At 55.6% G+C, this 13,241-nt stretch overlaps 1 protein-coding gene across 7 annotated transcripts in view; it reads left to right on the forward strand.

The window, feature by feature from the left end:
• Window positions 1-13,133, forward strand: part of GNAI2 (G protein subunit alpha i2) — a 154,159-nt gene extending 141,026 nt beyond the window's left edge. The window contains exons 7-9 of one of the 7 annotated variants that reach the window (XM_067561216.1): window positions 1,134-1,287; window positions 9,304-9,528; window positions 12,818-13,133. In XM_067561216.1, coding sequence (XP_067417317.1) covers window positions 1,134-1,287; window positions 9,304-9,494 — 345 coding nt within the window. In that variant the 3' untranslated portion in view covers window positions 9,495-9,528; window positions 12,818-13,133. The other 6 variants (XM_067561217.1, XM_067561215.1, XM_067561219.1 and 3 more) reach the window with 6 other exon arrangements.
• The last annotated feature ends 108 nt before the right edge of the window (window positions 13,134-13,241 follow it).

The raw sequence follows: 13,241 nt of genomic DNA on the forward strand, positions 1-13,241 counted from the left end.
CCTAGATTCCATGGCTGGCAGGGACCATTGTGTGTCTCTGGTCTCACCTGGATAACCAGGCCGAGAATTGCCCCAAAACAATTCTGGAGCAGATCTCTTAGAACAGCTGCCAATCTGGATTTTAAAAGTCTAGTGATGAGAATCCACCACGGCCCTTGGTAAATTATCCCAATGGTTCATTACTCGCTGTTAAAAATGTATGCGTTCTATCCATAGCGTAACAGCCAAACTGTCCATTTTTGTTCCAGTGCCCCATCACATTTGGGACGCTGTGAATTCTCTTTTCTTTCTGGGGCTCCACAAGATGTCAATGATTTAAACCTGCGTGCACATGTTGTAAATTTACCCTCTCGCTAGCGTTTCATGTGGCTTCTAGGAATCCAGCTGATGTGACCCTCCCCACGTTTCTACTCTGAAAACTGCTCGACAATAAGATTTACAGCTCAAAAACATTTAAAGCATCTCAGAATTCTCTTAGATCTAAATTGACCTGGACGCCTAGTGCCAGAACAGAAGAGACGTGAGCAGCCCTGTTTAGCTGAGCTCGGGGGGAATAGCTGGAGGCAGAGCCATACAGGAAACCAGAAACGCACAAGGCTGTTGATGCTCAAACTTCTCCAAAGCTGAGAGACAGCGTCCCAAAAATCCAGTGATCTCCCTGTGTGAACGGCAGAGGTCCTGGCTGTACTGGATTCTGAAATCTTCCCCAGATCACACCGGTCTGCCTAATGTCCCCATCACTCTGGTGTCTCAGCACCTCACCTGTGTGGAGGGGAGTGGTGTTATTCCCATTGTACAGGTGGGAAACTGAGGCCCAGATCCTCAAAGATATTTTGGCTCCTGACTTCCATTGATTTCAACTGAACTCTGCTACTGTATAAAGGAGTTTGATTTCAGTGGAAGTAAGAAGCTAAAGTACCCTTTGAGGATCTGGGCCAAAATGACTTGCGCAAAATCACCCGGAGTTTCGAGGGAACAAGGCATTGAATCTGGGTCTTTTGAATTCCAGTCCAGTGCCCTAACCACTAGGCCATCTTTCCTCCCCCTGCCATTTTCCTGCCTCTTAACCCAGTTCTTGCTCTGTCCCGGTCCCTTCTGGCTCACTGTATGTCTACGGTTGGTTACCTTTCCAGAATCGGATGCACGAGAGCATGAAGCTGTTTGATAGCATCTGTAACAACAAGTGGTTCACGGACACGTCCATCATCCTCTTCCTGAACAAGAAGGATCTCTTTGAGGAGAAGATTATCCACAGCCCCCTGACCATCTGCTTCCCCGAGTACACAGGTAACATGCGGCTTCTCTGACGGATGAAACCCATCCTGTCTCCTAGGGGCGGCGACTCAGCCAGCTCAGCATGGCTCAGAGATGGGGTCCTTAGCTCAGTCCCCACTTTGGGTGAAGGATAAACTTGTAGTTCCAAGAATTTCCATCCCAGGCCTTCTCTGTTTCACGGTCGCTTGGCCTCCCCCTGGTAGATTAGGCTCAGAAGGCTGCAGTCATAGGCAGGAGGTAGAAATGCAAACGCCGAGGGTTGGATCATCCTGTTTGTACATAGACTTTTCTAGGCCTGTTGCGCTAAGTTCTCTGCCTGGTAGTATGGATCGTGGCTGGGAGGAGGTGACTGCAGATGGCAGGTCCTGTATCATTAGGAGTGATTGGATGCTGTCGCAGACCTCCCGAAAGGCATCTGGTTAGGAATGTGTGAAATGAGTATCCAGATGGGACAGAGGTGAGCACGGTCTAAAGGCTCATCTGATAGATTAGATTCCGTAGATCTCATGCAAGATACACGGGGCTCTGAGAGTAACCCCAAGAGCTGAGCAGCTCCTGGTGGTACCAGAGGAACCGAACCCAAAGGTCTGAAGCAGCAGCCAGGCCAGGAAGTGTCTGTTACTGGCGGTGGGGCTTCCTCTAGCAGAACAGAGACTGCCTCTGGGAGGCAGGTTGGGAGGTCCCTGTGAACAGGACAGGCAGCAGGAAAATCCAGCTGTGCCGCTGTGGAAAGGGATGGAAGGGAGGGCAGCTCGGTTGAGATGTTGACCGGAGGGCATCTCACCTGAGTTAGTTTGGCCGTGCGCTGTTTCCCCATGTTGTAGCCATGGGGAGGGGATTGGATATAAAGCCCATTTGGACCCCGTGGCTCTAAACGGCTGGAAGTGGCATCTCCTCGACACACCCACGTTGTCATGCAGGCCCTGGAGTTGGCTGCTGCCCTCTTGGAGCTTAGCTCTGGCAGGGGCGAGACGTGGGTTCCACCTAGAAGATGCCAAGGGCTTATCCGCTCACAGCTGCGTGCGTGGCAGACCAGGCCTAAGGTGCTGGGGAGACTGCTCGGCTCTCGCTTCCTCCACGGACCCTGGGATGGCCCTGTGAGCTGCTTCCATCCACGCCAGCTGTTCTCAGGGCCATTAGCACAGCACCTCCTGTATCACGCAGCCCATGCGGTAACTAAACCTGGGGCTCAGGGGCAGGATGCAAACTTCAAGGCAAATCTCCTTGTCGAGGAGGCTCCGTAGCTGCCCCCGTGACAGCCCTATTCTACGCCATCAGGTGGGGAGTGTGCAGCTCCCACTCCAGTGCATGGCAAAGCCTGGCCTTGTGAGGTTACTCTGAGGCTTGCCCTTTCTTTCTCAGAGCCTCTGGGCTCATTGGGCCACAACCTGTTAGAGGGTGACGGTGTTAATTTCCCGGTAGCCCCCGTGTACTTCAAACAATAGGTGGGTGGATTGAGCTCCGGGGCGTGATAAACAAGCCAGTCTCTTACACACAGCATGGAGTCCCGGCCTTCCAGTAGGAGCTGCCCTCTGCCAGCTCACGGTGGAGGAGACCAACTGGCCTGTTCCGCTTAATGGCTTTGCCTCGTCAGAGTGAGGCACCTGCCTGCAGCGTACCCGTACCGTGGCCACTTCTGCTCCCGAAGAGTCCCTTTCCACGCTGCGGCCCCGGGGTGGGGCTAGCTCTGGGAGCACGTCCAGGGGAGGGCAGCAGTGCATTCTCTGCATGCTGGTAGCACCTGGGAACCTCAGTGCCAGGCAGGACCCCACTGTGCCAGGCGCTGTACAAACACTGTCATTTAGACCCCCATTAACTCTCCCTGGTAGCCCAGAAAGGCAAGGAAGAGAAAGTGAGCAGGGCACAAACCCCATTTAGTTTGCGTTGTGCTTCCTTAGCATCTCCTTGCAGCGTCTTCTCCAGGGGCAAATCCTCCTCATCAGCAGCCTGGCCGTGAGACGGGAGCAGTGGAAAAACTGAGGGTGTGTACCCTGTTACGCTTGTTCTGTACAGAGGAAGCACAAGAGGTACGCTAGGTCAGGAGGACAGGAAACGGGAAGCTACAGAGCTGCTCCAGGTCCCTGCTGATAAGCTACCAGGCCGGTCCAGTGGCTTGTCTCTGGTTCCTGTGCTGGGCTCAGTGCATTCTCCAGCCATGGGGGGTCGGCACAGGGCGGTGGCGCTGTGTTGGGATGGGGTTTAACTGCACGGTGGTGGATCTGCTCTCCCCAGGGGTTACCGGCAGCTGTGCTCAGCAACTGCCCTCGGCACAGAAGGGAAACAGCAGGCAGACCTGCTTTCTTCTGAGCTAGGGTGTGGAATGCCTTTGTCACGGCCAGATCTAGCCTTCGGAGCTGCTCTGGCTCTGGGGAGAATGTGATGGTCAGGCTTCATGTGTGGGGCTGTGTCTGAGTCTCCCCCCATCTGCCGTGTCAGGCAGGCCTGGCTGGGGGGTAAGTAGCTTTGATCTAGAAGGGATGCTGTCTGTCTTAGGGCAAAGTAGACTACACTGCAAAAAAAAAAATAGGTGGTGTTCTTAACTCAGGTGAGCCAATCCACATCTGCTAACTCAGGTGAAAACAGCAGCAACAACGCAGCAACCTCGGGTTAGCAGCTCGAGGGAAAGCCTGGAGAGGTCTGTCCACACTGCATTCGTCAGTGCGCTTCCCAGCCCGGGGAGACAGGCTCAAGCCCCGCTACCATGAGTCTGTCTGAGGGGGATCAGAGCCTCGCTCCCCACTGCAGTGTAGACAGAGCCTAGGGGAGTCTGGGGTTGAACTCAGGCTGCTAGTGAAAGCCAGGATTGCTGTCTTCACTGCTCCTGTGACCTAGCTTGAGTTAAAAGCACTCCTTTTTACCCATTTGTTGACTTTCCTACTTCTCTGGATTCCATCACCATAGTATATGGGCACCTTGCCGTCTTCAGTGTGTTCCTCACACGCCCTGTGCTGCAGGGCCGGGCTGTCCCCCTGTTGTACAGGCCAGAGACAGAGCAGTAAGTGAAGGGCTTGAGGTCGCACCAGGAGTCTGCTCGAGGAGGGACTTGAACCCAGGTCTCCACTGCTAGGCTAGTGCGCTAACCACTGGACCAGCCTCCCATCTCTCCGCTTGTGTGCTGGGTGGGCCTAAAATTCCACCTGCCTTTTCTTTAAAAAAAACAAAACGAAACCCAAACTAAACCGTAGCTCTTCTCAGTAACCCTATACCAGCCCCGCCCTCTGCACCACCCTACCATAACAAACCCGGCACTGCCGGGCAGCTCCCCACAGACCCAGCTCCCCCAGCAGCAATCCGGCCACGCAAGCCAGAGTTGGAGCAGCCCGCTGTGCCCCAGCGACCCTGCAATAACCAGTGCCTGTACAACCTGCTCTTCTTGAGTGATGCTGTGTGAACAGCTGGTGCCCCCATCCAGCCCGGAACAGTCTGGCAGCATGTAGATTTGATGGAGACGCAACATTTAATAGGACAATGGTTGTAAACATCAAGCTCTGGGACTTTCTGAAAAATCAGTAAGCGGCGGGGCGGGGAAATCATGTGATCGAGGGAAAACGTGTTGGATTTTAACACCACGTGCACATCCGTATCCCTTTCGCAGCACAACTGCTCTCGGCTGTAGCTTTGGCCTGGCCGGTTTTCCAGCCAGCATTCGTTTGCTCTGACACAGCTCTGCTGGCCCAGTGGTACGTGACCGCATGTGGGACCCGGTCCATTCGCTGCAGCGTTGCAGATCTTAGGTAACTTCGCCGGGGCTCCCGGGGAAATAGAAGAGCCGACGTATCCAGTGCTTCTGTGGCAAACTAGCTCTGTGAGCCTGTGCCTGGCTGCTCTCATCCCCCACCATGCGCCTGGCCTGCCAGACTGCCGCCTGTACTGGCCATTTCTCCCAATTGCCACCAGTCTAAGCTGCCACCCAGCTGGTGGAGGTCCAGTCTGCTGCTTATGAATGCCACCTTCCTGCATGGTGCCCTGAGGAGGAATCGGAGGATGAAGACCGGGCGGGGATTCTCAAAGTAGGGTGCTTTCGCCCAGCCGTACCATGGCACCACCCAGCCGGTGCCAGCGGCAGTCTCCAGCCATCAGGCACAAGCTGTAATGTGTTTCAGGCCATGCTACTCCCTCTCTCCCCTCTACAGTCTGTTTACAGTGTTGGGGGCATCCTGAGGACCCAGATTGAATCGAATAGCAACATCTGGTGACAGCAGGCGAGGCTAGCGTGGCCGGGAGTTTGGGGTGACAGGTGGGGGATCTGGAGAGGGCTCAGTGGGAATGCTGCATCCGGTTCTGGGCGCCACACTTCAGGGGAGACGCGGACAAATTGGAGAGTCCAGAGGAGAGGAACAACGACGTACCAGTTTGGAGAACGGGCCCTCTGAGGAAAGGTTAGAAAAGAAGAGTGCAGCGGGGTGGGGCTGGGCGGGTGGAACCTGATAACTGTGTTCAGATACGTGAAGGGCTGTTACAGAAGAGTATGGATGATGATCAATGGTTCTTCGTGCCCACTGAAGCTAGGACAAGAAGCAATGGGCTTAATCTGCAGCAAGGGTGTTGTAGGTTAGATGTCAGTATACCTCTCAGGGTAGTTCAGCTCTGGAACGGGCTTCTTAGGGAGGTTGTGGGACCTGTTGTTGGGCGGGGGTTTAAGAACGGGTTGGACAAACCCCTGTCAGGGCTGGTCTAAGTATATGTGGTCCTGCCTCAGTGCAGGGGGCTGGACTTGATGGCATCTCCAGCTAGGACCAGATGTCCCAATTTTATAGGGACAGTCCCGGTATTTGGGGCTTTGTCAGATGTAGGCGCCTATTACCCCCCCACCCCCTCCTGATTTTTCCCATGTGCTGTCTGGTCACCCTGCCTCCGGTACCCTCTCTGCCCAACAGTTCTCTCATTCTCCAACCAGGGAAATGGATTTTACCCTGTCATGCTTTCGTAGGCTGTTGTGGTGAGCTACTGCCAGCCCTGGAAGCCCCAGCCTTTATCCCAAGTAACTTGGTAGCCCCCAGAAGAGAATTTGGGCGTGTGCCGCTTTGTCCGTCAGCCGATGCACCAGGACTGGAACCGGACACGTCAGAGCTAAAAGTAGGCACTGCCACAGCTTGAACTAAACAGACCAGAGTCCCCAGGTGTGGCTGGCACAGATCCCATCTTCTGTGGGTCATGCACCGAGGGAGCCGTAGCGCACGGCCTGTGGGGTACACGTGCAGCGGCGTACTGCCTAGAACTGGCCAGCGTGTTCTGGCAGAGCGGGCGGTGCTGCTGAGAGCATGGATCCATCGCTGGTGAATTGATGGAAACCTGTGCTGTGCTGCGTCTGACTCAGCCCTGGGGGATGGAGGCGCCTGTCGGTCCAAATGCTTCCTTCGCACCCAGTTTGGCGTGTGGCCCAACAGACCTACATCATCCTTGGTGTGTGGGGGGGGGGGGGAGATTCTCCATGCCAGACGCCGTCCAACTACACCTTCCCTCTCGCAGGCTGGCTGCTCGGTTCTCTCTGGTCCTGTTGGCGAGCTTTTCTCTGCAACCATGAGGGGCAAGACAAATTTTTTTTTTTTTTTTTAAACTAAAGCCACGATTCTCGTGCAATAGCACGACTCCTCATGACAGCTGGCGGCGCTGGGGCAGTGACCTCGCCAGGATGAAGGGCTGACTCGCCCTGTCTGTGAAATCTTCCCCCTCCAGCAGAGGTGGCTGTGCGCTGAAGGGCGGGGATTAAAGTTGTGTTGTAAGCAACTGTGGGGCGAGAAATCTTGAGGGAGACACGACAGGGGATATCCTCAGAGCAGCGATTCCTACTGCCCCTCCTCTCTCCTCCCTAGGCCACTCTGCGAGATCAGGCGTCACCCCCGGGGGTGAAGATGGAGCTGGGGTCTCTATGTGGATTGACCTGCGCAGGCATTAGTCTCTGGGTGGTGGCTGTCATGGCCTGGCTGCTTCGGGGCTGGGGTACTCCTTTGAGCAAGCGGCGAACCGGCTCATGACGTAACGTCAGTCCCCCAGGGCTCAGCTCTGGCTTTTGGGCAAGAAACGGTGGTGTCAGCAGAGGGGCGAAGCGCTCATTGCCCCAGGCAAACCATGCCACCGTCTCTGCCAGGCCTGTGCCCGATGGCACCTCCGAGCCCCAGCCAAATGTCCGGTTTGTTAACGACACCGTCAGGCCTTGCTGCCCCCCATACCCACCCCAAAGCCCCCTCGTGGTCCTCCTTCCGCCTCTCCTTTGCCATGAGGCCCGCAAAGCACTTGACAATAGGCAGCTGGTGAGCTGCGACCCTGCCTGCCGTGCTAGCTGTAGGATCATGGATAACAAGAATAGCACACAGCATTACAGGTGAGGTCTCACCAGCACGATGACATTAATGGGACAGTGCTGGGGACGTACTGTTTCCTTGCACTCCCGTATCGGTTTCTCTGAATCCACCGGGGTCTTAGATGCAGATGGTAAGCAATTTGGGGCAGGGATGGTCTCTTTGTTCTGTGTTCTGTGTTTGTACCGTGCCTGGCGCAATAGGGCCATGGGCTGTGCTGATCCTAAATGCCACTGCAATACAAATCATTAATAATTTAAGGCCAAAATGTAGCCGTTGCAAAGAGAAGCCATTGTAAAGACCAAACCAACTGAAATATTTCTATGATTTTAAAAAATCATGGTTGCTGTTGAAAAAGCAACCATTTGGGCAGTTTTTGTGGCCAACTTGGTCCCGGGATGCGAGAGAAACGACGTGGGGGAGGAAATATCTTTTCTTGGACCAACTTCCGTGGGTGCAGGAGACAAGCTTTGGGGAAGCCCCGAGGAACACGGAAGCTGAGCTCTTCCACCAGTGGAAGTTAGGCTAGTAAAAGAGAGTCGCACCCACCATGTCTCGGTCGTTCCCTGTCAAGTTGGCAGTGCTGGCCGTGGAGCACCAAGCCGTAAAGCAGCATGCGGGCTCCAGGCTGTAAGGAGTTCAGCCAAGTCCGTGGCTGGCCGTCAGGGCTGCTGGCCACAGCGGGACCCAGGTTGGGACAAGTCGTTCAATCTGCTCAGGCGTGTGCTTGGGTTTTCCATTAATTGTAGCCGCTGTCATGGGTTGTTCCAGGTGCCCCTGTGCTCAAGGCTGAGATGTAATCAATGGAACCAGTCAAATTGGGGTCATTTGAACAAGGGAGAATAAGAGAGGATGGTCCGGTGGCACTAAGCTGGGACTCAGGTTCAATCCCTGGTGCCCCATCTGTGCCTCAGTTTCCCCATCTGTACACTGCCCTGCCGCACGGGGGTGGGAGGAGAAATACAACACATAATGTGAGGTGCCCCGAAGACAGAATAACAGAGGAAATATTCCTGGGTCCAGTTCCCGTTTCTACCAAGGTGCACAGCAGAAAAAGAGGCTTCAGAGACAAGTGCCAGAAATGAGGTGCGGGGAGACAGGGACAGGACAGGTCAGTGACGAGTAAGGGGAGGGAGCTGTGACTGACAAGTCCATGGACAGGCGATGTCATGCGTCTGCTCACAGTGTCTAGTAGCACAGGGACAGGCAGAGACCTTGAAAGGCAACACGCTGAACGCTGCCGACAGGTTACCTTTTCACCAAGCGTATATTTAACCTGCGGAACTCCTCTCCTCAGGATCTTCCTGAAGCCAGAAGTTAACAGGATTCACCATGGTGGGGGGCATGTATGTGGCTGAGAAGCATGTTTACAGGATAGACATGTGGACAAGGCTTAGTCTGTGGGTCACGGCCTCTGGAAAGGGCCATTTATAAAGGATTAGTGAATGAGGGAAGGGCTGCTCCAGGCGTGTCCCAGCTGGCAGGTGTGTGTGGTCATAAGCCGGGTTGACACACAACCTGTTGGTCTCTCGTGCAGTCAATTAGCCGCTTATTAAAATGACAGTGGATCATTTATTAACCCTCTGTCGGCTGCTTGCAAAAGCGTCCCTGGGGTGCAAAGTGTCAGGATCTCTCTGCTTGCCTGGGGAAACTGAGGCATGGCAAGAGGCAGGCGGGAGGGGCGTTGTCCCCTGGACGCAGACAGCACATTCCCTCTCTTCCTCCTCAGGGGCCAATAAGTATGAGGAGGCGGCCAGCTACATCCAGAGCAAGTTTGAGGACCTGAACAAGCGGAAGGACACCAAGGAAATCTACACGCACTTCACCTGCGCCACCGACACCAAGAACGTGCAGTTCGTCTTCGACGCCGTCACCGACGTCATCATCAAAAACAACCTGAAGGACTGCGGGCTCTTCTGACGTGGCAGCGACGCCCGCCGAGGCGTGTGGGAAGGTGAGGCTGGCTGAGGAGGCCACAGAGGCACCGGGGCCTGGGGGAAGTGGGGAGGGTCTGCTGCTCAGGAGCGGCATGGCTGGAGGATCCTTCTCCCGGCACGTTCCCATCAGCCCCTTGTCAGCAAACAGGCCCTTCCTTCTTTTCCAGCAGCCCACTTAGCTGGGCTGGGGGGTGGCCCAGATCCGCCCAAGGGGGCACCACTGGGCAATGTGCCAGGCAGGGAGAGGGCAATGCCCCCCAGAGCTGGCAGTGCCTCGCTCTGGGTTGTGCTGGGGGAAGGCGGCCTGGGAGGCGTGGGAGGGACTGGGGGCTGTAATGGGGGGCTGAGGAGGCAGCCGGTGGGGCAGGTGGGAGCCCAGCCCTGGTGGAATCCAAACCACCTGGCCCCCAGTCGTCACCTCCTAAGCATCAAGCTTTTGCCCTGGGGGTCTGTGGCGGGGAGCCCGGCAGTGACACAGGACTGGCTCTAGGTGGCACCATGTTGAGCAGGCCCCGGCATTGGGACCTCCCTGGGGGGACGAAGGGGCTCCTGCTCGTGCAGCCCGCACGCCCCAGTGCTGCCGATGTGGCCAAGGCCGTGCCCCGGGCCCATGGGCATCGGGGTGGCCAGGAAGTGACAGCTGGGGCGCAGGCGTGGGGGCATATGCCGCGGGTTCAGTGACCTGTGGGAGGGGATCTTTCACCCCCAGCATGGATTTACAAAGCCAGCTGTGCTGGGGGATGCCACCCTGCAGACAAGGGTAGCGCAGGCAGGCCTGGCACGCTGCGGTAAGGCTCTGTGGGGCCTTGGACTCACCCATAACTCCCAGGGAGAGACGCCAGCAGTGACACGGGGAAGCCATGCCAGCGATCCACGCCACACGCTCACAATCCCACCGCCCTCCATTCCCCTGGCTCCAAACGCAGCTCCCGGCAATGGAGGGTTCACCTTCAGGGTGATGCTCCCCCAGGGGCTGTGTTGAAGGCACATCCAGGGCTCTGAGCCATGCCCTGCCTAGGGCCAGGCTGTGGCGGTGCCTGATGGGTACCACAGCCAGGCATGGCTGTGGAAGGCTGGGATAACCCATCCCCAACCCTCTTACGGCGACTGAGTCACACGCAGACAGTGCTGAGCATGGTGCCACCTTGGCTGAGGGAGCTGGGAGAGTGCAGCTCTGGCGTTTGCATCCTGAGGCTGCTGGTTCAATCCTCACCACTGATTTCCCACCCAAAGGTGTGGCATTAAACAGGCACCACCGAAACCTCCTTGTCTCCCCTTCCCAGTCTCTGCCTCTCTCCCCACAGTCCCCTGGTTGGCATGGGTCTGTCCTGCGTCTGGTACCTGGGTGCTCCAGACCCTCCCTTTATAATCTGGGGCTTCCCGCCAGCCTGTCTCCCCAGCGTATCTCATCGGTGCGTCTCTCGCCTAGGACTACTTGAACTGCGTTGTACCCGAAGGAGAGGCTGTCGTGGAGGAAGGAAGGACTGCACCATTTAACAACTTCTGCTTCTCAGTTTTTTGTTTCTTCTTTCTTCCCCTCTTTTCCCCCCCCCCCCCCCATTAAAGAGACTTTGATTAATGGTCGTGAGGTAAAGGCAGGTTCCATCTGGGTCCCTCAGCCGCGTGCTGCCGGCTATGCTTCCAGCTGAACCTGCATGGTATTTCTCCCCCATTTACCCCCAAAGGACTGACTCACGAATCACACAGATCAGTGGCCGCAGATTGGGACATTTCAATCCCCTTAAACTAAAGTGCAGAGGCTTCTCAAAAAAAATAAAAATAAAAAATTGGGGGGTGGGGAAATGGGGAAAACTCCCATTTTTAATTGTTTTTTTAGAAACTTCAGTTGGAATCACTCCTCAGCATCCTTTTTATTTGCTTAAGAAATCGCTTTCCAAATGTTGACTTTTGAACCGTTGCTTTCTCACTGGGGGGAGGGAGGGTCAGAATCCCTCTTGCTCCTGGGATTTGCACAGACCAGCAAGAAGAAAACCCAACATTCCTTTAGGGGAAAAAAAATTAAATAAAAAAAAAAAGAAAGAAAAGAAAAGAAAATCTTACTTTACATTGCTTTTTAAACAAGATCTTTTTTTTAAAAAAACTATTTAAAATTTTCCAGTACTAAATGGTCGAGTTGTCCTCACAAAATCATCTTCTACAGTGTAAAAAATAAATAAATAAATAAAATTGTGCCTTGAGGGGTTGTCAGTACGTTTACATTCATTCCGTAGTTTGCTCCAGCGTGTGCTGTGCGTAGAATTGGGTTAAAAGAAAATTTCCCCTCCTCCTGATCTCTGGGCCGGACTCAGTCCTCGGCGTGGGAAAAACATGTCCCGGAACCTTTAACTGCCTCTTTTCCTGTCGGCAGAACTTAGGTTCCTAAGGGCTAAGACGCCAGCGAAGGACTAACCGGTGGTGATCACGTCCACTTCTCTCCCCTTCCTTCTCCTGCCCTGCCCCAGTGCGCGGGGATTGCTGTACTGCCGACTCTGTTTTAAATGTAGTTTCTTAGCTGTAACTGTAGTGTCGGTTGAGGAAACACTGCTGTATGTTGGCGGGCCCCGGCCGGCTGCTCGGAGCCCGTAGCCATCGATGGACGCGGCCTAGCTTTTATCACAGGAGGTTTTACCAAATTGTTCACATGGTTTGAAATAATAAAATGTAGAAAGAAAAAAAAAAAAACTGTTTGTGCTGCTTTGGTTTGCTCCATCCCTAGCAAAAGGGAGTTTGGGGGAGAAGGCTCCTGAGCCTGAGGGGCGTTTGGGGGGTGGCCTGCCTGGGAGGGCTGCTCAGGGTGGGGAGGGGGGGCAGCTCTTCTAGCCCAGAGGAAGCGGGGACCCCAATCAGATGCTCTGACGAGAGCACTGCACCTCCCTGGGCTGCAGGGGAAGGTATCCTAAGGGGTATCCTAAGGGGTTACTGCGCTTGTCCTGCAGCAGGAGCAAGGTTTCCCATGTGGGTTAGGTCCCACAGGACCTACACCTGCTCTCCGTGCATTGCTCAGCAGCCCCATGGCGCCGCCCCGAGCGCGCCATCACTGGGTCATCCCTGCTCCGTAGCAGGCCCGGGCATGGAGCAGCAGGAATGGGTGAGATTGAAGTGCAGCGGCTGCTGGTCAGGATTGAGGGCACTGGCAGAGCCGTGGGGGGGATCCCAGGGCTGGGAGAGTGGAGGGGCGAGGGGACTGATGGGCTGCGGGGGAGGGGATCCTGCGGGGCCCCAGCAAAGGGGTGGGCCGTAGGCGTGGGAGAGCAGCGGGCGCTGGGTTGTGAGAGGTTGGCCTGGCGCCTGCCCCGTGTTTTTCAGTCCCTCGCTGTGCCAACACTTTTGGATGCTGCTGCGGGCTGGGGCTGGGCCGTTGCATCTGAACACCATGCGAGGAGCGAAGCCTGGGCCAGAACCGGGACCCCAGCCCGAGCGGAAAGGAGTCGGACGGCGTCGTGCAGCCTGGAGCGCCCCTCCCGGAGCAGGACCCGTGTCTCCATGTGCAGACGGGCTCTGGCAGCCCCTGTGCATGGCCGCGAGACCAGCTTGTTACGTGCCAGAGATCCTGGGCCCCTGGCGCGGGGGGACGAACGGAGACGCTGATGCTAAATCTCTTTATTAATTAAAAAAAGGGGGTGTGGAATTGATACAGATGGGGAGCTGCAGACATGGTACTTGGAGGACGGTGATGGGGGGGCACAGCTGTGGTACCTGGGGGATTGGTGAGGGGCATGGTCGTGGTACC

Source organism: Emydura macquarii, unplaced genomic scaffold (genome assembly GCF_026122565.2).
Source record: "Emydura macquarii macquarii isolate MOO-44397 ecotype Brisbane River unplaced genomic scaffold, CSIRO-AGI_Emac_v2 contig_2369, whole genome shotgun sequence".
NCBI lineage: Eukaryota > Metazoa > Chordata > Testudines > Chelidae > Emydura > Emydura macquarii.